The sequence below is a fragment of the Oryx dammah genome, unplaced genomic scaffold (genome assembly GCF_014754425.2).
Source record: "Oryx dammah isolate SB20612 unplaced genomic scaffold, SCBI_Odam_1.1 HiC_scaffold_19, whole genome shotgun sequence".
Taxonomy (NCBI): domain Eukaryota; kingdom Metazoa; phylum Chordata; class Mammalia; order Artiodactyla; family Bovidae; genus Oryx; species Oryx dammah.
Window position 1 is genome coordinate 22,606,311 of NW_024070203.1, and position 26,821 is coordinate 22,633,131.

General features: G+C 43.6%; 1 protein-coding gene across 3 annotated transcripts in view; it reads left to right on the forward strand.

The window, feature by feature from the left end:
• ADCY8 (adenylate cyclase 8) overlaps positions 1-26,821 on the forward strand; it is a 231,883-nt gene that overhangs the window by 71,961 nt on the left and 133,101 nt on the right. For all 3 annotated transcript variants that reach the window (XM_040261749.1, XM_040261750.1, XM_040261751.1), the window contains exons 3-4: positions 2,241-2,371; positions 14,406-14,517. In XM_040261749.1, coding sequence (XP_040117683.1) covers positions 2,241-2,371; positions 14,406-14,517 — 243 coding nt within the window. The remainder of the gene's footprint in view (positions 1-2,240; positions 2,372-14,405; positions 14,518-26,821) is intronic.

The window sequence follows — 26,821 nt, forward strand, 5'->3', positions numbered from 1 at the left end:
ACCTCAGGTAGAACAAACAGCTCTCCTGGCTAGCCCAGCTCACATAGGGCAGGCCCAGGGGGAGGGAAAAAAACATATAAAAAGAGGAGCCAAAGGACCCGGGGTCTCTCTGTGTGTGCGCACATACACACACTCTGTCTCTTTGTCTCTGTTTGTCTCTTTCTCTCTCTGTCTTCCCTTTGTGTCTTTTGGGTCGGCATGCCCTTGCCGGGGTCGAGCCCCAGTGGAGCCAGGGTAATTCAAAGCGGGGATGGAGTCGGCGATTAGGAAAGAATTATTTAATTCGAGATATAAACAGAGATTAGGGAAGAATAGTGTAGTGAGAGAGAGGAGAGAAAATAGAGGCGAAAAGAGGCTGAATAACTTGGTTTACGCAGAAAACCAATAAAACCCCGAGACAAGGGGCTTGCACAGTCTACGTAGGCCACCAGTGCCCGCTTGAATAGCGGAGGATGCCCTGCCTTGGGCTCCCTCTTGCGTGGGTCTTAGAAGCCAGGGCAAATAAGTAGACACGGAGAGCTTCTGTGCTCCAGACGGGAATTCAGCCTGAAAAGGAGAGAACGAGAAAAGACGACACGGGGGAAACCAGTCTTTCCAGGAACTGGTCCGTTTCTTTATTTTCTAGGGCTGCTTTTATACTTTAAGTCATACATAGAGATAAATGGAAAATACAAAGTCACGTGAGGTCAGCAGTCCTGACCCTTATTGAAACCTCGCTTTCTTTCTGCATTCCTTCCGATATACAAAGTTCTCAGGTGATTTACATCATCTTCTGGCCAAGAGGCCTGCTAACATTTTATGGCCCTTTCTGATGATGATTAGTCAACCAGAAAACTTATTTTCTCCAAAGGTGATTTTTCTTAAGTCAGGCACCACCCTCCGAAGGCACCAGATAAAGTTGCATTCCTACAGAGCAAAGGTGCAGTGGGCTATAATCAAGAAAAGAATTTACTTAGTCTAAGGTCTAACGTGATTAATATCAAGGTTAATACTTATTTCTCCTATATGCTAGTTATATCAATTAGTGTGTATAAGGGGCAAGGGATATGGAGGCTTAGCAGCAAATATTGGCTCAACAATGAAACCCTCCACTGGTATAATTTCTAACTAACTCGCTAATACTATACTAATAATTTTCTAACTTCTCAAAAGAACATGTATTTAGAAAGTTGATGGCATCTCGTGCCTCTCACGGTTGGGAGGCTGTGAATAATCACATGTGGCCAGATAAACCTGTCAGGCAGGCTAGAGAGCCATCAGAGGAGTTTTTGTCCTGAAACACTCTTGTTATGCCCAGGAGATTTATTAACTGGAGCTCTAAGTTAGCTCCTTCTCAGAGAGAGGTGGTGGGGGACAGCCCCCCGTAATGTCAGAAGTGTAGGTGAAAGCATAATGCAGTAAGGTAGGCAGACTCTGGTTTTGGGGGTAGATGCTCGAGAATGTCCAGGGGGACCCCTGAGGTCTGATCCCACCTTTGCGTATGTCAGGCCTCCTTCCTCATGACCTTTGCCATGGGCGGGATTCCTCACCCTGGCTCCAGGCATGCCCTCATGCCTTGAGGATGTATTTTCCTTTTATTTTCTAAATAAAATGGAGCTATAACATGGAGCTGTAACACTGTCCGAGAGCTGTGACACGTGGAGGGCTTTAACGTCCGTCGCTTCAAATTTTTGTTGTGATGAGTCAGAATCGAGGAAATGTACCCACTCCCCTAACAGTTGTGTTTTATTCAGCAGACTTTCTGAGGATTTCAAGCCTGGAATACAGCATCTCAGACATGCTGAGAAAACTGTTTCTAAGAGGCAAGGGCGGATGGGGGAGCCAGAATATATAAGAGTTTTTGCAACAAGAGACCAGGTAGTTGGAACATCAAAGGATTACTATTAACAAAAGAAAATCAAACATCTCTCCTTAAGGAATTTGGCGCTTTTCTATGTAAGGGAAGATACAAGCATCTGGGCTCATTGAAATCATGCTTTTGATATGCAGTTCCGCTCTCTGGGGCAAGTACCCTGTGTTTCCTCATCGGAGTTTCCTCAGGGTGCATGGTCCAGGGTTGCTGCAGCCACTTGACTGCTAGATGGGCTTGGCAGTGGGCAGCTCCTTTGTCTCCATCCTGAGTTCCCTCAGGGTTCACTGTCCGGGCAGCTGTAATCTCATGTCTTGATGGCTCTAATGTCCTTTGTTGACTGATACGGCAGCAATACTTTAGTTCTCACCCTTGTGTTGGTTTGTCCCAGGAGCGACTTGTGCTGTCCGTGCTTCCTCGTTTTGTTGTCCTGGAGATGATCAATGATATGACCAACGTGGAAGACGAGCACCTACAGCATCAGTTCCACCGGATCTACATCCATCGCTATGAGAATGTCAGGTGAGCAACAAGACTCCCACCTCAGTCTCTGCCCTGGCTGCTCTCACCTCACCGCCAGGATTTCTGTCTGCCTAAATGTCAGCGCCTTTCTTCATGTGATTGATTAACTCATTAACTAGTGATTATTCATCAGAGAGTTTTACACTTCCAAATTGAGCCTCCAGAAGAATGTCAGAGAAATGCAGTTATATTTGCTAATCAACCTCTTGCCTGGCTCCCCTGCAGCAGGCTTGCCTGCCTTTACGTTTTGAGTAGGAAAGACAAGAGCTTTTTATACTTTTATGGGAAAAAATGATTCCAGAATATGATCTGGAGGCTTCAGGAGCAATTACATACATCTCTTCTTTATATTTCTTATGCATGCCAAGTCACTTCCATCGTGTAGATTCCTATCTATGCCCAGACTTGTCTGGAATAAGCCCATCTACCTTGGCAGACAAGTCAGGAGGGGCTGTGAATGTCCCATTCAGGGCTCCCTTCTGAGCTGAGCTGTAATCCTGGTTCCTCCTCATCCATGCTCATCACCGCTGTTTCTAACTCTCGCAAATTTATGAGATACACTGAAGTATTAGAACCTCACATACACCACGCAAGGCTCTGAGCATGTTCCCACAGGCTGTTTTATAACAACAAAAAAGGGGTCTTTTGATTCCCCATTCAGATCAGCATGCTGAGGCTTCATCAGGTCAGGGGGCTTCCCTAATGCACAAAGCTCTTGCTGAGCGACCTACAGAGATTTGGTTGTTCAGTCACTAAGATGTGTCCGACTCTTTGCAACCCCATGGACTGTAGCCCACCAGGCTCCTCTGTTCATGGGATTCTCCAGGCAAGAATACTGGAGTCGGTAGCCATTCTCTTCTCCAGGGGATCTTCCCCACCAAGGGACTGAACTTAGGTCTCCCACATTGCAGGTGGATTCTTTACTATCTATGCCACCAGGGAAGTCCCATAAGTGTCTTTAAAACAATCCAAAAAAGGATTACAGCTTATTTTTGTTTTGCAAATATATTTTTGGCCACCCACTCATCCATCCATCCTCCCAACCATCTATTATTGCTTCACCCATCCATCCATCCATCAGTGCCTCCTCTGTGCCAGACAATATGGTATGTAGTGAAAATCAGAGGAGTGGGGTTGGGGGCTCCTTAATGAGGCAGTGAAAAAATGAAAGTGTTAGTCGCTCAGTCGTGTCCGAGTCTTTGCAACCTCATGGACATGAACCCCTGACTGTAACCCACCAGTCTTCTCTGTCCATGGAATTCTCCAGGCAAGAATGCTGGAGTGCCCTCCCAAAGGAATGGTAGCCATTCCCTTCTCCAGGGGATCTTCCCAACCCAGAGATGGAAGCGGTATCTATTGCATCACAGGTGAATTTTTTACTGCCTGAGCCACCAGGGAAGCCCTTTACTGAGGCAGACCAGTTTAGAATTCCATTTCTCCCTCTTCCTTGTGTATGACTGTGGGCAATTTACATACCTGCATCTCAGGATCTTTCTCTGTAAACTGGGCATTTTAACAGACACCTTATAGTGGTTTATACAGATTATGTCAGTGAAGATATATACAAAGCAAAGGATGGGTGTAAGCATATCATAGAGCATTAAGCATATTGTAGATCGTTTCAGACATTTTCATGGTTGCAAGCAAAAAAGAATCCAACCCTGTTAAAGTCCATGAGCTGAAAAATTTGTAAAACAGCATCACTTGTAAATGTGGAGCAGCATATGTTGATTTTAAGGTCTTATTTTTTTATAACTCAAAATAAACAAAAAAATAGTTTCTCTTTTCCTTGGTTCATACAAAGTTTACTTACAGAAATATTTATGAAAATTTTGTATAGGATATTTAATATCTTAGTAATATTTTATAATTTAAAATTCTTAAATGCTTATTAGTAATTGGTTCTAAGTCATAGTAATACATTTTTAAATAGCAAATGAATAAAAGATAAATCAAGTCAATTTTAATTCTCTGAATTGAAATAAATGAAAACTGATGCTTTTAAAAAAAAAAATAAAGAATCCAACCCTCGCTGTTGTAAAAGAAATGTAGTGAAAGGCCACATGGTGGCCCCCAGAGTCACTGGGGAAGGATGGAGAGGCAGGCTCAGGAAATGGGCCAGAATGAAGTTGAAAGCACAGCCAACATCACAGCAGGGCACTAGGCCAGTAAGGACAAGGGCTGCTTCCACTGTTCCTGAAGCATCCATTCCCTGTGCTACCAGCCCTGTCCCAGACTCCACCCCTGCACACAGCATTCCTCCTGCAGCCCCAGAGTCTGGATTTGGCTGCCTCTGAGCCACCCCCCCAACCCTGACCCCACCTCTTTGCATCTCAAGTTTAGCAAGCCTGAGGCACATGTATATGTCCAATTGGCTGAGCCCCGTCATTCCCCAGAAGTAACCAGGAAGCAAACAATCTAACTTTTTAGCTTGTCCAGTAAAATTGTGTCTCCCTCCCAGCAAATATCATAGGGTGGGAATTTCCCAAGCACTGGGGGAAATCTATAGGTTGACCAGCTCTAAAAATCACCGGTGTACCTTCTTAGTTCCTTTCCTCCTAACTTCGGTAGAACCGAAGAAAAACTTTTCCTTCTTACCAGCATCTCTGGGTGTTTTTCTGGTGTGCCAGGGCACTCGTGTGAAAGTAAGTCTGACAGAAAGCTTGATTCTAACACCACCCTTTAGAGGGTGTTTAAGTATGGGTCATTCAGATACTTAACCAAGAATTGAGATACACTGGTTTAGATGCATGAGTTTGCAAAGAGCCCCTTGTCAAACAGTAACTCTAATAAAAGATACAATCCAGATCAAGGAACTGGTCCCACAGTCAATGGGAACCCATCAATACCAGTTGCAGAACAGGCTCAGGGCAGTACCAATAACTATAATCCAGTGTGAGGTTCTATTATTAAAATAAGCAAAGGATGATAAGAGACCATAAAAAGAAGGCCTGGAATGGGGATGGAGGTGGATAGAGAAACATTCCTAGATGAGATTATTCTTATTTGCTTCTTTGAAGTTGAGTCAGCCAAATGAAAAAAAAAAACAAGGAAAGGAATCCTGGAAAGAGGAATCAGCACAAGTGAAGGCAGAACAATGAGATATAAATACAAAAAATACAAGACATATAATAAATATTTGATATATATGACATGAAGTATGTATTGACATAGCATAATGATTTATGTGTAAGCATGCACGCGTACTTGCTCAGTCACTTCAGTTGTGTCCCACTCTCTGTGACCCCATAGACTGTAACTTGCCATGCTTCTCTGTCCATGGGATTCTTCAGGCAAAAATATTGAAGTGGGTTGCCATGCCCTCCTTCAAGGGATCATCCCAACCCAGGGATCAAACCCATGTCTCTTGTATCTCCTGCATTGGCAGGCAAGTTCTTTACCACTAGTGCCACCTGGGAAGCCCATATATAAGTATAATGATATGTAATTTAATGAAGTATAACTGTAATGAAATATGGCATATTATCAAATAGGTATATGACAAATTACAAAAGTGCCTGTCACCATGGAGAAAGAGGAGAGAAAAAATTACCCTAAAAATATATAGAAGTAAATATTTATAAATAAAAATATAAAGAAGCCTACATGCCCATATCAACATACTTGGGAGCTTTAAGTTAAATAAGTAACACGTTTGGGGTTCCTTCTCCATTAATCAATTTCCAGGACTTCCCTTAGTGGAGGACAACTAAAGTTACTTCTGCTCTCTGCACCTCACCCATTTATTTTCAGCCATCGAACTGAGCTTTTGTGCTCTAGACTCCTTTCCAGAACTTGGAGCCACACTAAATTAAGATTGAGTTTGCTGCCCTACATTCTCCAGCAGCCTGAGCTCTCAGTGAAGGAACCGCTTCTAATGGGGGAAGAATGTGCAAAGATCCTGGCAGCTGGAGGCGCCCCTCCCTGCTGTTCATAGAGGTATTGATGGCTAGATGCCCACGGCCTGCAGGTCCTGGGAAGATGCTCTCAACTCAGGGCAGTGAAGCCTCTCCTGCCCACAACAAGGCTACTGAAAACTAAAATAGGACTGGAGATTTAAAAAGAAAAAAGCAGAGGAGGACAGCCTTACCCTGGCCCCCAAAGCACACCCAGTGCAGGAAGGTGGCATTTTTGAAATGTAGTTCTCATCCTGTCACTGTCTTCCAGGCAACCCACCTGGATCATTCTTTCTTCTCAGTTGCATTTATGTAGTTTTTATGTTGTGACCTTTCCCTAAAAATAGTCTGCTCTAAATGTCCAGCTCAGTTATATTTCATATAGCTCATTGCATCCTGTCCTGATAAGGAGTGGTAGAGGAGCCATGCTTGGGGACATGAGTATCCCAGGGTGGACTACAGCGAGCAGCTCTGGGTTTGCACACATCCCAGAGCACTTTCTATGAGGCACTCTCTCCTGCATCATTTCATCTTTCTGTTTCCCTAAGTTTCCCTAATTCAAAAGCCTAGCTGCTTGAAATGGACAAAACATTTGGACTGTCAAGTCGATTTCAGCTATAAACATCTGAGACTTCATCAGCTTTGTTCTGGAGCTCCACCTGGCTCCTCGGCTTTTTATGGCAAACCACTTGGGCTTCCAGTCCCATCTGTCCAGTTCTATTTCTCTTTCCTCACTCCCCATATATTTAAGACTCTTCTTGTGCTAGTTAGGGTAATGCTCTATCAAATAACCTCTCAGTTTCAGTGATATAAATTCAATATAATTTGTCCACACAGGTTCCTTCTGGCTTATATACCCTGGTCAGTGGGTGATTCAGGGATCCCTACATTTCATATGGGTATCAACGTTCTCACTACTCTGTTCTTGGAGAGAAAAGGCATACCTGCTTTTATAACACTTGGCCCAGAAATGGCACATATCAGTCTGCTCAGATTCCATTGATGGGACCTGATTACATGGCCCTACCCTGATACAAGAGGGCCAGAGCCCCTGCTAGTGGCCTTTGCTAGTGACCAGGAGGTGTGGATTCGGTGGACAGTTAGCTTTTCTGCCCAAGCTCCCTAGCTCCCTTCTTCTTGCCCCCGACCCCATAGCATGTACATTTGCACCTTTGCTCACATAACTCAGTCCACTCAACTTCTTGATTGGCTGCTTCTTCCCAGCCAGGCTTGTCAAAGTGGGCAGTCATCACTTTGAAGCTGAATCCAGCCTCTGTACTCAGACACTGAATTAATTCTTGGAGACAGAATTTTGGGTGAAGTAGAAAAGAATTGCTTTATTGCTTTGTCAAGCCAAGGGGGCCACAGTGGGCTACTGCCCTCAAAACAGTGTGTGCTGACCTGGAGGGGGCAGTGAGTAGTCTTACAGCTCAAAGAGGGTGTGATCAGCTGATGGATACTCTTCTGATCCACTGGTGGGGAAGTAAGTGGGCATGAGCATCATCAACCTTCTGATTTCAACCAATCTGGGGTCTCCGTGCTTGTGGGCAGCATACTGTTAACTTCTACATGGTGGGGGCTTCAGTATAGGCAAACACCTCAAAGATATTGTTGCGTGTACCCCCTGAGGAGGAACCAGGACCCTGCCCCAGTACCCTACACTATTGTTTCTTAACTGCTCCTCCCTGGTCTTTGCATCCCATCCCTTCCCTAATTAGTAATTGTTTGAGCCTGCCCTTTGGAACTCAGGGAAAGTCACAGAGGCTGAATGGACCCTACTTTTTGTAATCAAGAAATGGGGGACACAGAAAGGCGTTTGTGCCCAGGAGCCCCACAGGGACCTGCTTGGTTTCAGCATAAACAAAATGCAACTGGGTGGAGCTAGAAAACTTGGCTTTGAAGGTCTGTTTGAGTGGCCATCTCTCCAATTCCCAAAAATTTTCACAAGGAGTTACATACCCTCCACTTATTGAGGACTACACTATTATTTATAAGTGATATAAATGATATTTATAAGTGGAATAACCTTGAAGAGTAGCTTGCATGATCTCTGCTTTATTATCAAGAAAATGGAAGCTCAAAGAGGTTAAATAACCTTCCCAAAAACACAGGTTAGAAGAAAAGTCTACACACAGCTCATGTTCCTAATTAGTCTAGTGAATTATACTAAGCATCCTTGAGGACAGTATTTGCAGAGTGACTAATTTTTTTCAGCCAAATGAACAACTTATGTAAGCAAATTAGATCTGACAATTAATATGGCCTCTTCGGTATATTCACCTTGGAAGGTTACAAGCTTATATTTAGAGTCAATAGATCTGATCTTGAGTCCAGCACCTGGGGGTAACAGAATGAACGATAAAGTGAGAACCAGGGCATTGGTTTCTTCTTACCTTTTATTCGACAAACTTATTGCATAACTAAGCATGTGCAAAAATCACCTGGGGCTCTTGTTAACTTCTTGTTCGATTCTGACCCGGAGGGTCTGGGATGGGGCCTGAGATTCTGCATTTCTGAGCAGGTTCCAGGGAATCCCAGGGCTGGTCATGACCACTCTGAGGAAGGAAGATTTAATTCTGAAGATTTCTGTTGTTTCAATTCAGGGAATATTTCATGAGGCCCACCACGCGCTAAGGTTTGGGATACAGAGGTGAGGCTCTTCCTGTTCTTTACCTATGGATGGAGCCCTCCTAGCACATACAATTAGGGGATTAGTGCCCTGACAGAGGAGCCCACAGGCTAGGCAAAGAGCGAGAGTGTGGTGACCAGCTATGCTTGGGGAAATCTCCATCAAAGTTGAATCTTAGCATATGAATGGGGTCTTAAAGGACAACTAGGATTTTATTTTATTTTTCCAAAGATTGTTTTTTAAGATGGAACATTTTAAAAAGGGTTTTGTTTATTGACTTATGGCTGCACTGGGTCTTCACTGCTGCTCAGGCTTTTCTCTAGTTGCAGCGAGCAGGGCTTACTCTCTAGTTGGGGCACCTGGGCTTCTCATTGTGGTGGCTTCTCTTGTTGCCGAGCTCCGGCTCTAGGGCTCTCGGGTCTCAGTAGCTGCGACGCGTGAGCTCAGTAGTTGTTGCTCCCAGGCTCTAGAGCACAGGCTCAGTAGTCGCAGTGCCTGGGCTTAGTTGCTCTGCAGCATGTGGGATCTTCCTGGATCAGGTCTCAGACCCATGTACCCTCCACTGGCAGGTGGATTCTTTACCACTGAGCCACCAGGGAAGTCCAGGATTCTATTTCATTAATTTTTTATTGGAGTTCGGTTGCTTTACAATGTCATGTTAGTTTCTGCTGTACAGCAGAGCAAATCAGCTGTACGTATATATTTAGCCCCTCTTTTTTGGATTTCCTTCTAGGTCACCACAGAGCATTGAATAAAGTTCCCTGTACTATACATAGGTTGTTATGAGTTATCTATTTTGTACATAGTATCATATGAGCTTCCCTCACAGCTGAGCTGGTAAAGAATCCACCTGCAATACAGGAGACCCCGGTTCGATTCCTGGGTCAGGAGGATCCACTGGAGAAAGGGTAGGCTACCCACTCCAGTATCCTTGGGCTTCCCTGGTGTCTCAGCTGGTAAAGAATCTGCCTGCAATGCAGGAGACCTGGGTTCGATCCCTGGGTTGGGAAGATCCCTTGGAACAGAGAAAGGCTACCCACTCCAGTATTCTGGCCTGGAGAATTCCATGGACTGTATAGTCCATGGGGTCGCAAAGAGTCAGACATGATTGAGCGACTTTCACTTTCACTTTCATCGATAGTTTATATATGTCAATTCCAACCTCCCATTTCCCCCCTTGGTGTCCATACGTTTGTTCTCTATGACTATGTCTCTATTTCTGCTTTGCAGATAGGTTCATCGGTCCCTTTTTCTAGATCTCGTATACAGGCATTAATACAGGATATTTGCTTTTCTCTTTCTGCCTTACTTTACTCTGGGTCCATCCATGTCTCTGCAAGTGGCACAGTTTCATCCCTTTTTATGGCTGAGTGATACTCTGTTGTTATATGTGCTGCATTCTCTTTATCCACTCCTCTGCTGATGGACAGTTAGGTTGTTTCCAGGTCTTGGCTGTTGTAGACAGTGCTACAGTGAACACTAGGATGCAGACAAGTAGGATTTTAGTAGGTAGTAAAAGGAAGGAAAGCTATGCCAGGGAGCAGGCACACCCTGTACAGACACAGGTGCATAAAGCAACACGTGTTCAGAAGACCACACACAAAAATGATGCTGCTGAAACCCTGAGCATGTCTGAAACCTTTATGCCCTTTGCTCTTAAGGATTCTATTTCGTCTTTCAGTAGGCTCCTTGTTCCATAAGGGCTATGATTGTACTTTCTGCTCACCATTGTATCTCCAGGATCTGACACATAGTAGGCATTTAATTAATTAGCTATTAAATGAATGAATGAACCATTCCTTCCATAGACAGATATTGGTAGTTTGGAGCAAATAGATCCATAAAGTGAGCAGTTCTACTAGACGGTCTCTGGACCCTTCCACTTCCCATATGTGTGAGGATGATGGCTTATTTCAAAGGTAGCATACTATATGGAGAAGGCAATGGCACCTCACTCCAGTACTCTTGCTTGGAAAATCCCATGGATGGAGGAGCCTGGTGGGCTACGGTCCATGGGGTCACGAAGAGTCAGACACGACTGAGCGACTTCACCTTCACTTTTCACTTTCCTGCATTGGAGAAGGAAATGGCAACCCACTCTAGTGTTCTTGCCTGGAGAATCCCAGGGACAGGGGAGCCTGATGAGCTGCTCTCTCTGGGGTCGCACAGTGTCAGACACGACTGAAGCGACTTAGCAGCAGCAGCAGCAGCAGCAGCATACTATAGTGGTAAAGAGTGTAGACTCCCTGGCTGTCCAGTGGTTAAGAGTCTGTGCTTCTAATGCAGAGGATGTGGATTCGATCCCTGATTGGGGACCCACATGATACGTGGCATGGCCAAAAGATTTTTTCAAAAGAGTAAAGTTTCCAGAGCCAGGCTGTCTGGTTCAAACCCCAGCTTTGCGTGTGTGTTGCCAAGTTACTACTCAGGCTTCAGCTTCCTTATCTGTAAAATGGAGATGATCACCCTAGATCCTCCCTCGTAGGTTTCTATGAGGAATGAATGAGTTCATACTTGTAGAACTCCTAGAACAGAATCAAGTCCACAGTCTGTTCTGAGTATTGCTGCTCCTGTTGTTTCAGGCTTTTGCCCACAGTTAGGAATTCTTTTAACTTCGGGTGATAAATAATCCAGTTAAGAGTCAGATTTTCTTCTGTCTCATTGCTTGTCTCTCTCTCCTCCATCCAACCATTCAATTATAGTGCACTTTTGTACAATAATGATGCCAAGAGCTGACACGTTTATGGGGCACTTACTATGCCAGGCACTGTGCTAAACACTCGCTACCTACCAATGAAGTATGTACTGAAACGATCTCCAGTAGACAAAGGCTTGGAGAAGTTCATGGTATTCATAAGTGATTGACCTGGGACTGGAACCCCAGTCTGTCTAGACACAAATCCTATGCACATGACCAGAGGCTATACCACCAGAAAACTGTAGAGGACCGTAGCAGTGTGGTGATGCTTGCAGAGGAAGCCTCACACAGGAAGAACCGAGAGGTATCATTCCCGTGCTTAAAACCCTTCACTCGCTTTCCGTCATGGTCAGGAAAAAGTCTGTATTCATCAACCTGGCTCATCCAGCCCTTCTTTATTATTCCTCTGCTCTCTCTTCTGAGCTCCTCTGTCTCCCTTCCTCCCTCCTTCTCTCTCCCTTCCTCCCGCCTTCTCTCTCTTTTTCTCTCCCTTCTCCCTCTCCTCTTCCCCCCTTCCTTGCTCAATACTACCCTTTGACAAGCTGTCTTTGAGTTCTTGCAGAACCATGGTACGTTTGCTCATTCTCCATCCAAACCCTAGTATGTGCTGATCTCTTGCTAAGAGCACCCATTCTTTTATTCACTTTACCATCAAGTTCTCTAGAGCAGCAGTCCCCAACCTTTTTGGCACCAAGGACCAGTTTCATGGAAGACAGTTTTTCCACAGAGCGGGGCATGGACAGGGGATGGTAGGGCATGGACAGGGGATGGTTTTGAATGATTCAACTGCATTCCATTTATTGTGCACTTTATTTCTATTATTATTACATCAGCTCCACTGCACATCACCAGGCCTCAGATCCCAGAGGCTGGGGACCCCTGCCCTCGGTCATTCAAGACTCCCCCTGGACTTTGCTTCGCTAGGAAATTCCTGATCCTCCAGTGGCCCCTCCATGAGTTTTTCCATTACAGCAGTCATTGCCTGTGTTGTTTTTGTTTTTCTCTTTGACTGCCCAACTCCATTCCCCATCCTCTGAGGATCTTGAGGACAGGTACTGGGCATTCTTTATCATTTAATACAATTTTCTTGCACAGTGTGTAGCGGTTCACATAAATATTTGCTTAAATAATTAAGGCATTAACTGATTAATTAAAGCAATAGCTTTTCAGTTGATATCTAAAGGGGACTTCCTTGGAGGTTCAGTGGTTAAGACTCTGAGCTCCCAAGGAGAGCCTGGGTTTGATCCCTGGTCAGGGAACGAGACCCCACATGCCACAACTAAAGACCCTGCATACTGCAGCAAAGATCGAAGATGCCATCTGCCACAACTAAGATCCAGTATAAATAAATAAAATGAACTAAATATTTTTAAACATTGAGATCTAAGGATTCCTAATGAGTCCCTGAGTGGGCTTCCGGGAAAGTAAAAATCCCTTGAAATCAAGTGCAAAATTTTGAATACTTGCACATTTTTTAGGAGCTAAAATCCATAACTTCTATCAGATTCTTAAAGGAGTTTGTAATGGAGACAACTTTAAGAACCACTGAATACCAGGGATGACCAATGTAAGTCTATGCACATTCCACGGGGCCTTCTGACCGATTCAGCTATCTCATTAAAACAAAGTCACACTGGTGGTAAAACTCACCATTATTTTATGCAACACTAAGGAAACGAACCAAAAAGTGTGACACACTGCAAAGATGCAGTCAGTTTCAGATTTGGTAAAAACACGAGAATCAGGAAAATACGGTGCCCTCTCTGATGTTCATCCTTCCTCTCAGAGGTACCCCTGAGGCTGAATTGATCCCTGAGATGGTGTGTTAGGTGGGTGGAGTAGTGCCTCACCATGCAGTTCAGCCTCAAGGACAATCCCAACTCTGCCATGGGCTACCAGTGAATGTTGGGCAAAAGTTCCTGATCTTCACATTGGGATGGATGAACACTGCCTTCCCCACGGGCTAACGGGGTGGCTTGACTAAGACAGCACTCATACAGTGCCTTGCTTTGATAAGGCTTTCAAGGACCGCCCCTTCCCTTCCACCAAGCAATATGCATAGGATAAAACCTCAGCTAACTGAAATTCTTAGTAAATATGCATTTCATAGAAGTCATTATTATTCTGCCAAAGGTCTCCCAGGCTTGCTATTTATTTCCTCAATTTTAAAAAACATCGTAACTCTATGTGCCTGCAATTTGGGATAGAGCATATGTCATCGGACTGGAGATAAAGTGGTTTTGCATTCTTTTGTCCCTGTGTCCATTATGCTCTGTGTTCATGACATCTGCATTTGCAAGGATAATTCATAAGGCTTCATTTTGTTTTCCACAATAAATTGATCTATTCCAGGGCTTCTCTCATAGCTCAGTTGATAAAGAATCCACCTGCAATGCAGGAGACCAGGATTCGATCCCTGGGTTGGGAAGATCCCCTGGAGAAAGGAAAGGCTACACACTCCAGTATTCTGGCCTGGAGAATTCCAGGGGGTTACAAAGAGTCAGACACGAGTGAGTGACTTTCACTTCACTACTGAAAACTTCGCCTTTTGGGTTGTTCACGTTACCAGCGCTCCACACTCCTGCACAGGAAGAAGGGCTTTCTCTTGCCGTCTTGTCCTTCCTGAACCCCTGGGTGGACTGTCTGCTGAAATGTTTGGTAAACACTGAGGTATACCTCGAGACTCGCCTGGCAAGGAGAGCTAACATCTCAGGCCACAGTTGGTTTGCTTGAATGAAGATGTTTCTCCCAAGATAGATTCAAGTATTAATGTACTCTCTTCCCCCTCCCCATCCCTTCCCTGTTGTCTAGTATTCTTTTTGCAGATGTTAAAGGATTTACCAACCTCTCCACGACCTTGTCTGCTCAGGAGCTGGTCAGGATGCTCAACGAGCTCTTTGCCAGATTTGATCGACTGGCCCATGTGAGTTGAATTTAATTCCCTCCTCATCTTCGCAGGAGTGACAGACTGCATGCAGAATTAGGGGGAAATGGGACTCAATTTTCATCACCAATGTCGTTACCATTCTGCATCCTGACCCCAGACCTGGACCCCTGAGCGCTGTGCATTCTGGGGACTGATGTTAGTTATTTACGGTTTGTCAGATGAATTTTCCCAGCTGAGAGACAGCTGGTTGAGTGACAGTTAAGCCAAAGTCCTTTTAAATCTGCTCTCCATCTTCCTCCGCCTGTGGCCGGGCTCCCGTCAGATACAGCGTCTGTGCTGCTTCATGCGAGCCGACTGCCTGCAGTCTCCCCGCCAACCCCAGCCGTCTGGAATGAATTAGCCTCTTCTCAAGGGCCAGTGAGCCATTGGCCCGTCTCACCACCATTTTGTTTGACCTAAGAGCTTGGATTTTAGCCAACAGGACACTACCTTTCTTTTGCTGCTGGCTTGACCAGAGCTAAAATAGAGAACAGGTTAAAGAATATGAACATTTGCCACCAAAACACAGATTTCAAGTCTTCAGGCCACTCAAATCACAGAGGAATGTCATTGTCACACTGTATTTTTAGCCCCAGGTTTTGGATTCAAATTAGCATGACTTGACTTCTTGCTTTGTAAAGGATGTATAGTAGTGCCAGTTTCACAGGCTATTGTGAGAGTGGAATGAGACCATATCATTGTTTTGCAACCCCATGGACTGTAGCCCACCAGGCTCCTCTGTCTATGGGATTCTCCAGGCAAGTATACTGGAGTGGGTTGCCATTCCCTTCTCCAGGGGATCTTCCCAACCCAGGGATCGAACCCAGGTCTCCTGCATTGCAAGCAGATTCTCTACTGTCTGAGCCACCAGGGAAGCCCATATCATTATCAGAGTGTCAAAAATGTCCTATTTTAAGGTCCCTTCACACCAACAGAGATACATTCATCCTTGCCTCTGAGCATCTATTAAGTGTTGTGTTAGGAATATGGGAATGACTGAAACACATTTTCTCGCTATGTGCTATGATGAAAGAATCCCGTGGGAACGTAGAAACAATGTATAACCTCCTTGGATCAGAGAAGACTTCTGGGAGAAATGGATTCTTAGGCTGGATCTTAAAAAGGAGAAGACAAATACAGCAGAATCCTATTCAGCAGTAAAAAGGAATAAACCACCAATATATGTAACAGCATCTGTGAATCTCCAATGCAATATGACAAGTGAAAGAAGCCAGGCCACAGAAGATTAGATACTTGATTCCATTTGTAAGACGATCTAGAGAAGGCAAAAATTACAGGGAAAGAAAAGGGATGTCATTGCCAGATAGGATAAGGGATGGAGGGAGTGGATGGATTGCACAGAAGCATCAGTTCAGTTCAGTCGCTCAGTCATGTGTAACTCTTTGCAACACCATGGACTGCAGCACACCAGGCTTCCCTGTCCCTCACCAACTCCCAGAGCTTGTTCAAACTCATGTCCATCGAGTCGGTGATGCCATCCAACCATCTCATCCTCTGTTGTCCCATGCACAGAAGCATAGCGTCGTTCTATGCAGAGAAGCATAGGGTGAGGTGATTTGGGGGGTGATCTGGTTATTCTGTATGTGAGCGTGATTGTTCATATTTATCAAAATGGTAAATTTTATTATATAAAAATTGTACACCAATTAGGAGGTAAAGAAAACAGGAAAGGTCAATGTATGCAGAGGAGAGAACAAAAATAAAGATGCTGTATGTGTGAAGAACCAGAAGATATTTAGCATTGCTGAAAGGGGTAGAGGGGAGGCTAGAAAAATAAGCAAGGACTGGCCAAGGACCCTGCATTGTAACCTGCAGCTATTGGACAGCTACTAAGCAGGAGGCTGACAGGAGCAGAAGAGGTGGAAACTGAGGTCTCCTCCCAGGAGAAAGATCAGGTTAACCTGAAGGGCTGGGAATTTGAAGGTAGGGAAGAATGTACACCATTTCTCTTTATCGCTGCTTCAAGGGTGGTTGGTGCCAGTTACACATAGTTCTTCTACTTTATACTCTGGTTCTCAATATTTCTGCCCATGGCCCTCCAAAGAGAACTGAAAGATTTGATCAAGGTCAGTTTCTGGTGTCACAGTAATCCCCATTGACCCAGATAAAGGATTGCTATGAAAGATGCAATCCAAGTTGTTCAGTCAACAGGTCTTGTGTACCTACTATGTGGCAGGAACCGTGTGAGGCTGTGGCAAGACAGAATCAGCCCCTGCCCTCAGACTCTGCTAAGGGAGAAACAAGTCCACCAACTTTGCAGGACAGTGCAGTACAGGCAGTGGGCACAGAAGTCCTAGAGGATGAAGAAAGGGACAGTCAGTGCTTGGGGTGAGGAGGGGGGTGGTTGAGCAGCATCAGGAGAAGAGGCCATATGCAGACGGGGTCTGAGGAAGAGCAGGAGCTTTGCCAGCATCACATTAGATAACAAAGCACCTTCCAGGCTGAGCCACGCAAAGGCAGGCAAGTGTGAAAATGCGGAAGTGTGCTGCTTGTTTGGAGAGCTATAAGGAGCTCAGGATTGCTGGAGCGTAAAGGGCATGGGAGACTGCAGTGAGGAGTGAGCTTAAAGAGGAAAGCAGACACCAGTCTGGAGGGCACAGCACGACATTTAAGAAATGTGGACTTGGCCTTGTAGCCCCGGCTTTTTGCCCTAGCTACACTGTACACAGGGGCTTCCTTCGTGACTCAGATGATAAAGAATCTTCCTGCAGTGCAGGAGACCCGATTTCGATCCTTGGGTCAGAAAGATCCCCTGGAGAAGGGAATGGCTAACCCACTCCAGTATTCCTGCCTGGAGAATCCCATGGACAGAGGAGCTTGGTGGGTTACAGTCCATGCGGTTGCAGAGAGTCAGACATTACAGACTTTCACTTTCACACTGTACATGGTTGGGGAGAGGTGAGATGGGTGTGCACAGCCCAGCAAGTCCCTGGGCTGCAAGAAGCTATAGTCCTTCTGGAGCTTGACTCTTATTGAAAGGTTTTTTTTAATGAATATAAAAATAAACACAGATAGACGATGGAGTAAAATGATTAATTTCAAGCATATTAAACATTCATCAACTGCCCAGCGTACATTCTGTATTACTCGGTGTATTTGCCCTGGATTACCTAACTTACAGTTAGGCAGTTCTTACGAAAATCTATAAGGGAAGTTTTTTTATTGTTCCCATTTTGTAGAACAAGTGACCGAGACTCAAAAGAAGTAAAATAATCTGCCCGGGACCCCTGGTAGGTGGTGCATCTGTGATTCAGGCCACCTGAGGCCAGGTGCTGGCTTCTGAGCACTGAGCAATGCCCCAGGCATTTTAGGGATGGAGCGAGATGTCAGAATGTATTGTTACTCATGCTGGATGACTCTGAAAGTTAGGTCTCTAGGACTTCAACTGTGGGCTGGACTTCAGTTAACTTCAATTGCACATCCCCTGCCTGAATCTCAGCTTCCTATCAGAGTAGTGCATACGTGCTCAGTTGCTCAGTCGTGTCTGACCCTCTGCAACACCGTGGACTGTAGCCTGCCAGGCTCTTCTGTCCTCAACTATCTCCCAGAGTTTGCTCAAATTCATGTCCTTTGAGTTAGTGATGCAATTTAACCATCTCATCCTCTGTCATCCCCTTCTCCTCCTGCCTCCAATCTTCCCCAGCATCAGGGTATTTTCCAGTGAGTTAGCTCTTTGCATCAGGTACCCAATGTATTGGTGCTTTAGCTTCAGCATCTGTCCTTCCAATGAATATTCAGGATTGATTTCCTTTAGAATTGACTGGTTTGATCTCCTTGCAGTCCAAGGTACTCTCAAGAGTCTTCTCCAGCACCAAAATTCAAAAACATCAATTCTTCAGTGCTCAGCTTTCTTTATGGTCCAGCTCTCACATCCGTATGTGACTACTGGATGAGCTATGGACAGCTATGGGCTGGACTTCAATTAACTACAAATCACCTCTCTGAGTCTCAGTTTCCTATCAGAATAGTAATGAAGGATAAATGAAACAACACAAAGTCTGGCTCAAAATAAGTCCTCAGCACTCCCAGAAGTACTCAATGATTCCCACTCTACCCCAAGCCCATTTTCACCCACCCACCTACCCCAGGGGCATCAGTATCTTCCACTCTAGGGGACTTTCGTGAAAAAGCTTGAGAAATCCTCCCAGTGGAAACAATTCAGCTCACCTTGGACTGAGAAAACCTGCTTGAAATGTTTTTGCCTCCCAACCTCGGGCAAATCACTTAACCAAGTGGGTCACAGATTTTGCTTCTGTGTAAAAGAGGATTAGACTTGCCTTTTCTCGTATCTTTTAATATCAAAATTCTGTGGCTTTATAATGACCTCTCCCTGCCGTGCCATAATTCTTTGCTTAGTTTTCTGTCATGCATCTGACAGAACCCACTTCCCGTGTAAATACCATCTACTGCAGCTGCCCATTTATCCACTGCCTCATTAATATACAGGCAAAAACTTCAAAGCTTTCTGTTAAAGATCCTCTTGATGTGATTGAGTTCCTCAGCGCCCTTGTGGTTCAGGCTGCTCAAAGCAGAATGTTTTTGACTCTTTCTAGTGTCCTTGGCAAACTCTAGTAACTTTTGATCTTCGATCTTTAAAAAAAAAAATAGTCCATGACTACCCTTCTCCCTTCCAAACTAGAAATGATTTGTATGCTATTATCAAGGCTTTAAACTTGTAAATTTAAAGCAACATCATTACATCTGAAACCTTGTTTCAGATTCCTGACAAAATGGGAAGCAACCTAAATTATTGTTGCAAGAAATTCTGGGGTTTCTCTGGTGGTCCAGTGGTTAAGACTTCACCCTCCAATGCAGGGGGCATGGATTCAATCCCTGGTGAGGGGAACTAAGATCCCATATACCCCAGGGCCAAAAAACCAGGATATAAACAACAAAATAATATCTTTAAAAAGAAACTATTCCAACACTATGGGATGCTTATCAATAGATTTTAAAGAATGAGATAGCCATTTCTGTACCAAACATGAAATTTCAAGACAAGTGTTTGCGTGAAAAAACACATCTTAGATCTATAAACATGGTATGATCAGTTTCCTCTCCATGGATCACAGCTTTGTCATGGCGAAGGACTTTGCGTAACTCAGTGAAGCTATGAGCGATGCCATGCAGGACCACCCAAGATGGATGAGTCATAGTTAAGAGTTCTGACAAAACATGGTCCACTGGAGGAGGGAATGGCAAACCACTGCAGTATTCTTGCTGTGAGAACCCCATGAACAGTGATGCAAAGAATCCATGAACATGATGTGAAGAACTGACTCATTGGAAAAGACCCTGATGTTGGGAAAGATTGAAGGCAGGAGGAGAAGGAGGCAGCAGAGGATGAGATGGTTAGACAGCATCACTAACTCAATGCACATGAATCTAAGAAAAGTCCAGGAGGTAGAGAAGGACAGGGAGTCCTGGCGTGCTGCACTCCATAGGGTCTAAAAGAGTTGGACATGACTTAGCAACTGAACAACAAAATTGATCAATTTGTAACTAAAGAGCATGAAAAATAGTGCATACATAAAAATATAGAAATGTATGTATGAATGTACAGCAGTCTCTCAAGAGGGGAAAAGGGACCAGGTTTCCAGTGTGTGATGTGTCTGAGGGGGAGAGACTACTCAAGGAGACTTATCAACAGCTTTGTTTTTACTAGGGCAATATATTTATGTGTTAATTTGTATAGTTGCAGTTAGATAAAGTACCATAAAAATTGCCATGATTTCTAATATAACTTTTAAAAGTGCATTCATGGCACTAATGTTCTTGTTCTGAGAGTCTTTTTCCTTTTCATGTTTTTTTTTCTTTTCCTGATTACTAAAGCCTTACTTGTCCATTATGTAAATTCAAACTTCAAAGATGGAGACAACACATGGAACCCCTCGTGGTCCAGTGGTTAGGACTCCCTGCTTCCAAGGCAGGGGGCGTAGGTTCGATCCCTGGTTAGGGAACTAAGATCCCATATGCTGTGCAATGTGGCCAAAAAATTTTTAAACTTGTTTTAAAAAGAGATCATATAGAAAGTATGTATCCCTATAATCTTACCCCTTCCCAATGATATAACCATCTTTGATAATTTGGTACCTGTGTCTCCTCAATGTTAGGTATATATATAGTTTCATAAATTCTCTGGATATTTTCCCCAAGATTTTTAACATATCAAAGCTGTCAAGATAAGAAGAAAAGTATTATATTAGGACTAACTGAATAAAATTTACAAGACCCTCACCCTACTTTATTTTTCTTTTTCTATATCTTTTTTCAAAGCAACCTGGCTTTTTTAATGTGAATTTTTCAAAGCAGTTTCTGGTAAAAAAAAAAAAAAGAAGAAGAAGTTGCTTGGATATTACTGTCAGATCGTCTGACAGCTCACAGGAATTGATCAGAAGAATGTGTCTGCAAATTGACAGAACTTGACAGATGAGAAGACAGGCCCTTTCATATTTGTATTTATATTTATATATTGTTGTTCAGTTGCTAAGTTGTATCTGATTTTATGCAGCCCTATGGACTGCAGCACTCCAGGCCTCTGTGTCCCTCACTATCTCCTTATTTATATTTATATATACATACACAAATTATTATTATATTTATGTAAAAAGGTTAGTCACTCAGTCGTGTCTGACTCTGTGACCTCAGGGACGGTAGTCCTCCAGGCTCCTCTGTCCATGGGGTTTTCCAGGCAAGAATATTGGAGTGGGTTGCCGTTTCCTTCTCCAGGGGATCTTCCCTACCCAGGAATTGAACCCGGATCTCTTGCATTGTAGGCAGATTTTTTACTGTCTGAGCCCTATATACATACACTGCTACCGCTAAGTTGCTTCAGTCGTGTCCGACTCTGTATGACCCCATAGACGGCAGCCCACCAGGCTCCCCCGTCCCTGGGATTCTCCAGGCAAGAACACTGGAGTGGGTTGCCATTTCCTTCTCCAATGCATGAAGGTGAAAACTGAAAGTGAAGTCGCTCAGTCATGTCCGACTCTTAGCGACCCCATGGACTGTAGCCCACCAGGCTCCTCCATCCATGGGATTTTCCAGGCAAGAGTACTGGAGTGGGGTGCCATTGCCTTCTCCAATATCCATACACAAATGGTATTTATTTGGGGACCACAATTTTTTCAAGAAGCTGTCAGCTTCACCTTTTGTTTAGAAGGAAAATGGACCCTTCAAACATCGTCACCACATTGTCCTCTGTCTGCTCCTAAAGGTAATAAACTGTTTTACATGTCTCCTTCCAAAACACATTTTGTCAGGAAATCTATCATTCTAGACTCTGCCTCAATTTCAGTATTTTTCTAAAGGGAGCATGGAGCCCCAAAGTCAAACAGAGATGCTGTGAATTCCACTCTGCCTCTGACTTGCTGGATGACCTTCATTTCCGTAATGCATCTGTGAAGTGACACGTGGCTCAGAATGTGGTCCTAAAGACTAAACAAGGTCAATGTGATGCCTTCAGCATATAGCCTGGCATGTAGTATGTGCTTAATAAATACCACTCCCTTTCCCTAAGTTTTTCCAAAATGCTTTCACCTCTGTCTTCATGGAAAAATCACGGATTTGGGGCTGTTGAATATCATTTATGGTCCATATCATTATTTTTAGCCAGCTGCCCTGTGGCACAGGAAGTTTTCCATCTCTTGTATGCTGAAATTTTCATATCTAAAAACACGCTCTGCTGTGTTCAAGGCTGTTGTGATACTCAGAGGAGAAAAGATACAATGTGGTGTTGAATGTGGAGAAGACTATTTTCCGATGCTAGCTGTCATTGTCATTGCTAGTCGACGGCCATGCTCGCTTTGTTATTTGTTGAGGACAAGCGCATCATTTTGACTGGAGTCATATGGTGAATTGAAACCCACGTATCAGTGGCTTCAGTGACTTATCGAAGGTCAGACAGCTGGTAAATTTGACTAGAGTGGAGGTCTGATTCTTAGACCAAAGTATTCCCTGCTCCACACTTCCCCTCCTTCCTCCCATGGTCAACAGGGAGGAAGATGTCTCCACTGCACCAGGGCACCAATGGCCTGAGTCACTGCAAGCTCTGCCCAAAGACCATTTGCACATGAAGGGTGCCCGACTGATGGCACCAGTCACTGCCTCCCAGCCTCAGTGTTCTCACTCAAAATAAGAGCAAGGGATTTGCTTCTTTGCAAACAAATTTTAACTTGTGGCCACTATGAGATATATATATGTACATGAAAACTCACATTTCTGTAGTGTACATATCTATATGCATACATATAGATATGTATACATCTATATATATAGCAATATATGCAGTATATATATGTACAGCAACTGCATGTATATCTACATATCTGTAATACATATACAGAAATGTAGCGAGTTTTTATCATTAATTTCATTTAGTGCCCAAAGCTTTTCTTTATTCCAAGCATGTGTCTTTTTACTCTTTCAGTGTTAAAAATGCCTTTTCCTTTTTTTTTCTTAAAAAAGTTGAATTTAGGTTTTATTTTAAAACAGTTTTATCTTTATAGAAAAAAAATGTGAAATAGTACAGAGTTCCAATGTGTCCTACATACAAGTTTCCCCTATTATGAAAATCTTACACTAGTATGATACATTCATTGAGATTAATGAACAAATGTTGATAGATTACTATTAATGAAAGTCCATTCTTCATTCAAATTGCCTCAGTTTTTAACCAGGATACTGTATTAATTCTCATGTCTCCTTTAGACTTCTTGAGGATATGATAGCTTCTCATTCCTTCCTTTTGATGACCTTCACACTTTTATTTGTTTACTTTATTTATTTATTGAAGGATAATTGCCTTACAGAATATTGTTGTTTTCTATCAAACCTCAACATGAATCAGCCATGAAAGTGAAAGTGAAGTTGCTCAGTCATGTCCAACTCTTTGCGACCCCATGGACTGTAGCCTACCAGGCTCCTCTGTCCATGGGATTTTCCAGGCAATAGTACTGGAGTGGGTTGCCATTTCCTTCTCCAGGGGATCTTCCCGACCCAGGGATTGAACCTGGGTCTCCCGCATTGTAGACAGACGCTTTACCATCTGAGCCACCAGGGAAAGTCCATAGGTATACATATATCCCCTCCTTTTGAACCTTCCTCCCATCTCCCTCCCCATCCCACCCCTCTAGGTTGATACAGAGCCCCTGTTTGAGTTTCCTGAGTCATACAGCAAATTCTTGTTGGCTGTCTATTTTACATATGGTAAAGTAAGTTTCTGTGTTACTCTTTTCTTACATCTCACCCTCTCCTCCCCTCTCCCCATGTCCATAAGTCTATTCTTTATGTCTGTTTCTCCATTGCTGCCCTGTAAATAAATTCTTCAATACCATTTTTCTATATGCCATATTTGTGCATTAGAATACGATATTTATCTTTCTCTTTCTGACTCACTTCATAGCAAGATCCTCTATGACCCACCTCCTAGAGTAATGGAAATGAAAACAAAAGTAAACAAGTGGGACCTGATTAAACTTAAAAGCTTTTGCACAGCAAGATAAAAAGACAACCCTCAGAATGGGAGAAAATAATAGCAAATGAAACAACTGACAAAGGATTAATTTCCAAAATATACAAGCAGCTCATACAACTCAATGCTAGAAAAACAAACAACCCAATCAAAAAGTGGGGAAAAGACCCAAACAGACATTTCTCCAAAAAAGACATACAGATGGCTAACAAACACATGAAAAGATGCTAAACATCACTCATTATTAGAGAAATGCAAATCAAAACCACAAGGAGATATCATCTGACACCAGTCAGAATGGCTTTCATCAAAAAGTCTACGAACAGTAAATACTGGAGAGGGTGTGGAGAAAAGGGAACACTCTTGCACTGCTGGTGGGAATGTAAATTGATACAGTCAGTAGGGAAGACAGTATGGAGACTCCTTAAAAAACTAGGGATCAGTTCAGTCCAGTTCAGTCGCTCAGTCGTGTCTGACTCTTTGTGACCCCATGAATCGCAGCACGCCAGGCCTCCCTGTCCATCACCATCTCCCGGAGTTCACTCAGACTCACGTCCATTGAGGCAGTGATGCCATCCAGGCATCTCATCCTCAGTCATCCCCTTCTCCTCCTGCCCCCAATCCCTCCCAGCATCAGAGTCTTTTCCAATGAGTCACCTCTTCGCATGAGGTGGCCAAAGTACTGGAGTTTCAGCTTTAGCATCATTCCTTCCAAAGAAATCCGAGGGCTGATCTCCTTCAGAATGGACTGGTTGGATCTCCTTGGAGTCCAAGGGACTCTCAAGAGTCTTCTCCAACACCACAGTTCAAAAGCATCAATTCTTCAGCACTCAGCTTTCTTCACAGTCCAACTCTCACATCTATACGTGACCACTGGAAAAACCATAGCCTTGACTAGACAGACCTTAGTCAGCAAAGTAATGTCTCTGCTTTTGAATATGCTATCTAGGTTGGTCATAACTTTTCTTCCAAGGAGTAAGCGTCTTTTAATTTCATGGCTGCAGTCACCATCTGCAGTGATTCTGGAGCCCCCCAAAATAAAGTCTGACACTGTTTCCACTGTTTCCCCATCTATTTCCCATGAAGTGATGGGACCAGATGCCATGATCTTCATTTTCTGAATGTTGAGCTTTAAGCCAACTTTTTCACTCTCCACTTTCACTTTCATCAAGAGGCTTTTTCGTTCCTCTTCACTTTCTGCCATAAGGGTGGTATCATCTGCAGATCTGAGGTTATTGATATTTCTCCTGGCAATCTTGATTCCAGCTTGTGTTTCTTCCAGTCCAGCGTTTCTCATGATGTACTCTGCATAGAAGTTAAATAAGCAGGGTGACAATATACAGCCTTGACGTACTCCTTTTCCTATTTGGAACCAGTCTGTTGTTCCATGTCCACTTCTAACTGTTGCTTCCTGACCTGCATACAGATTTCTCAAGAGTCAGGTCAGGTGGTCTGGTATTCCCATCTCTTTCAGAATTTTCCACAGTTTATTGTAATCCACACAGTCAAAGGCTTTGGCATAGTCAATAAAGCAGAAATAGATGTTTTTCTGGAATTCTCTTGCTTTTTCCATGATCCAGCGGATGTTGGCAATTTGATCTCCAGTTCCTCTGCCTTTTCTAAAACCAGCTTGAACATCAGGAAGTTCATGGTTCACATATTGCTGAAGCCTGGCTTGGAGAATTTTGAGCATTACTTTACTAGCATGTGAGATGAGTGCAATTGTGCAGTAGTTTGAGCATTCTTTGGCATTGCCTTTCTTTGGGACTGGAATGAAAACTGACCTTTTCCAGTCCTGTGGCCACTGCTGAGTTTTCCAAATTTGCTGGCCTATTGAGTGCAGCACTTTCACGGCATCATTTTTCAGGATTTGAAATAGCTCAGCTGGAATGCCATCACCTCCACTAGATGTGACTGGTGATAGAAGCAATGTCCAATGCTGTAAAGAGCAATATTGCATAGAAAACTGGAATGTCAGGTCCATGAATCAAGGCAAATTGGAAGTGGTCAAACAAGAGATGGCAAGAGTGAATGTCGACATTCTAGGAATCAGCGAACTAAAATGGACTGGGATGGGTGAATTTAACTCAGATGACCATTATATCTACAACTGTGGGCAAGAATCCCTCAGAAGAAATGGAGTAGCCATCACAGTCAACAAGAGTCCAAAATGCAGTACTTGGATGCGATCTCAAAAATGACAGAATGATCTCTGTTCGTCTCCAAGGCAAACCATTCAGTATCACGGTAATCCAAATCTATGCCCCAACCAGTAACGCTGAAGAAGCTGACTTTGAACGGTTCTATGAAGACCTACAAGACCTTTTAGAACTAACACCTAAAACCTAGGGATAAAACCACCATATGACCCAGCAATCCCACTCGTAAGCATATACTCTGAGAAAACCAGGGTTGAAAAAATGCATGTATCCCATTGTTCAATTTACAATAGCTGGAACATGGAAGCAACCTAGATGTCCACTGACAGATGAATGGATAAAGAGGTTGTGGTACATATACACAATGGAATATTACTCAGCCGTAAAAATGAATGCATTTGAGTTAGTTCTGATGAGGTGGATGAACCTAGAACCTATTATACAGAGTGAAGTGAGTTAAAAATGCCCTTTCTTTTATAAAAAGTGATGGGAATAGTGGGATAGTTGGGTTGTTATTTTTGTATGTTGATGGACATTTTTCATACTTCCTTGGCAAAACACAAAATTGAACCTTGGTGCAGTCCCTTGGGCCCTCTGGTTGTTGTATATGTATATGTATATGTATATGTATATGTATATGTATATGTAT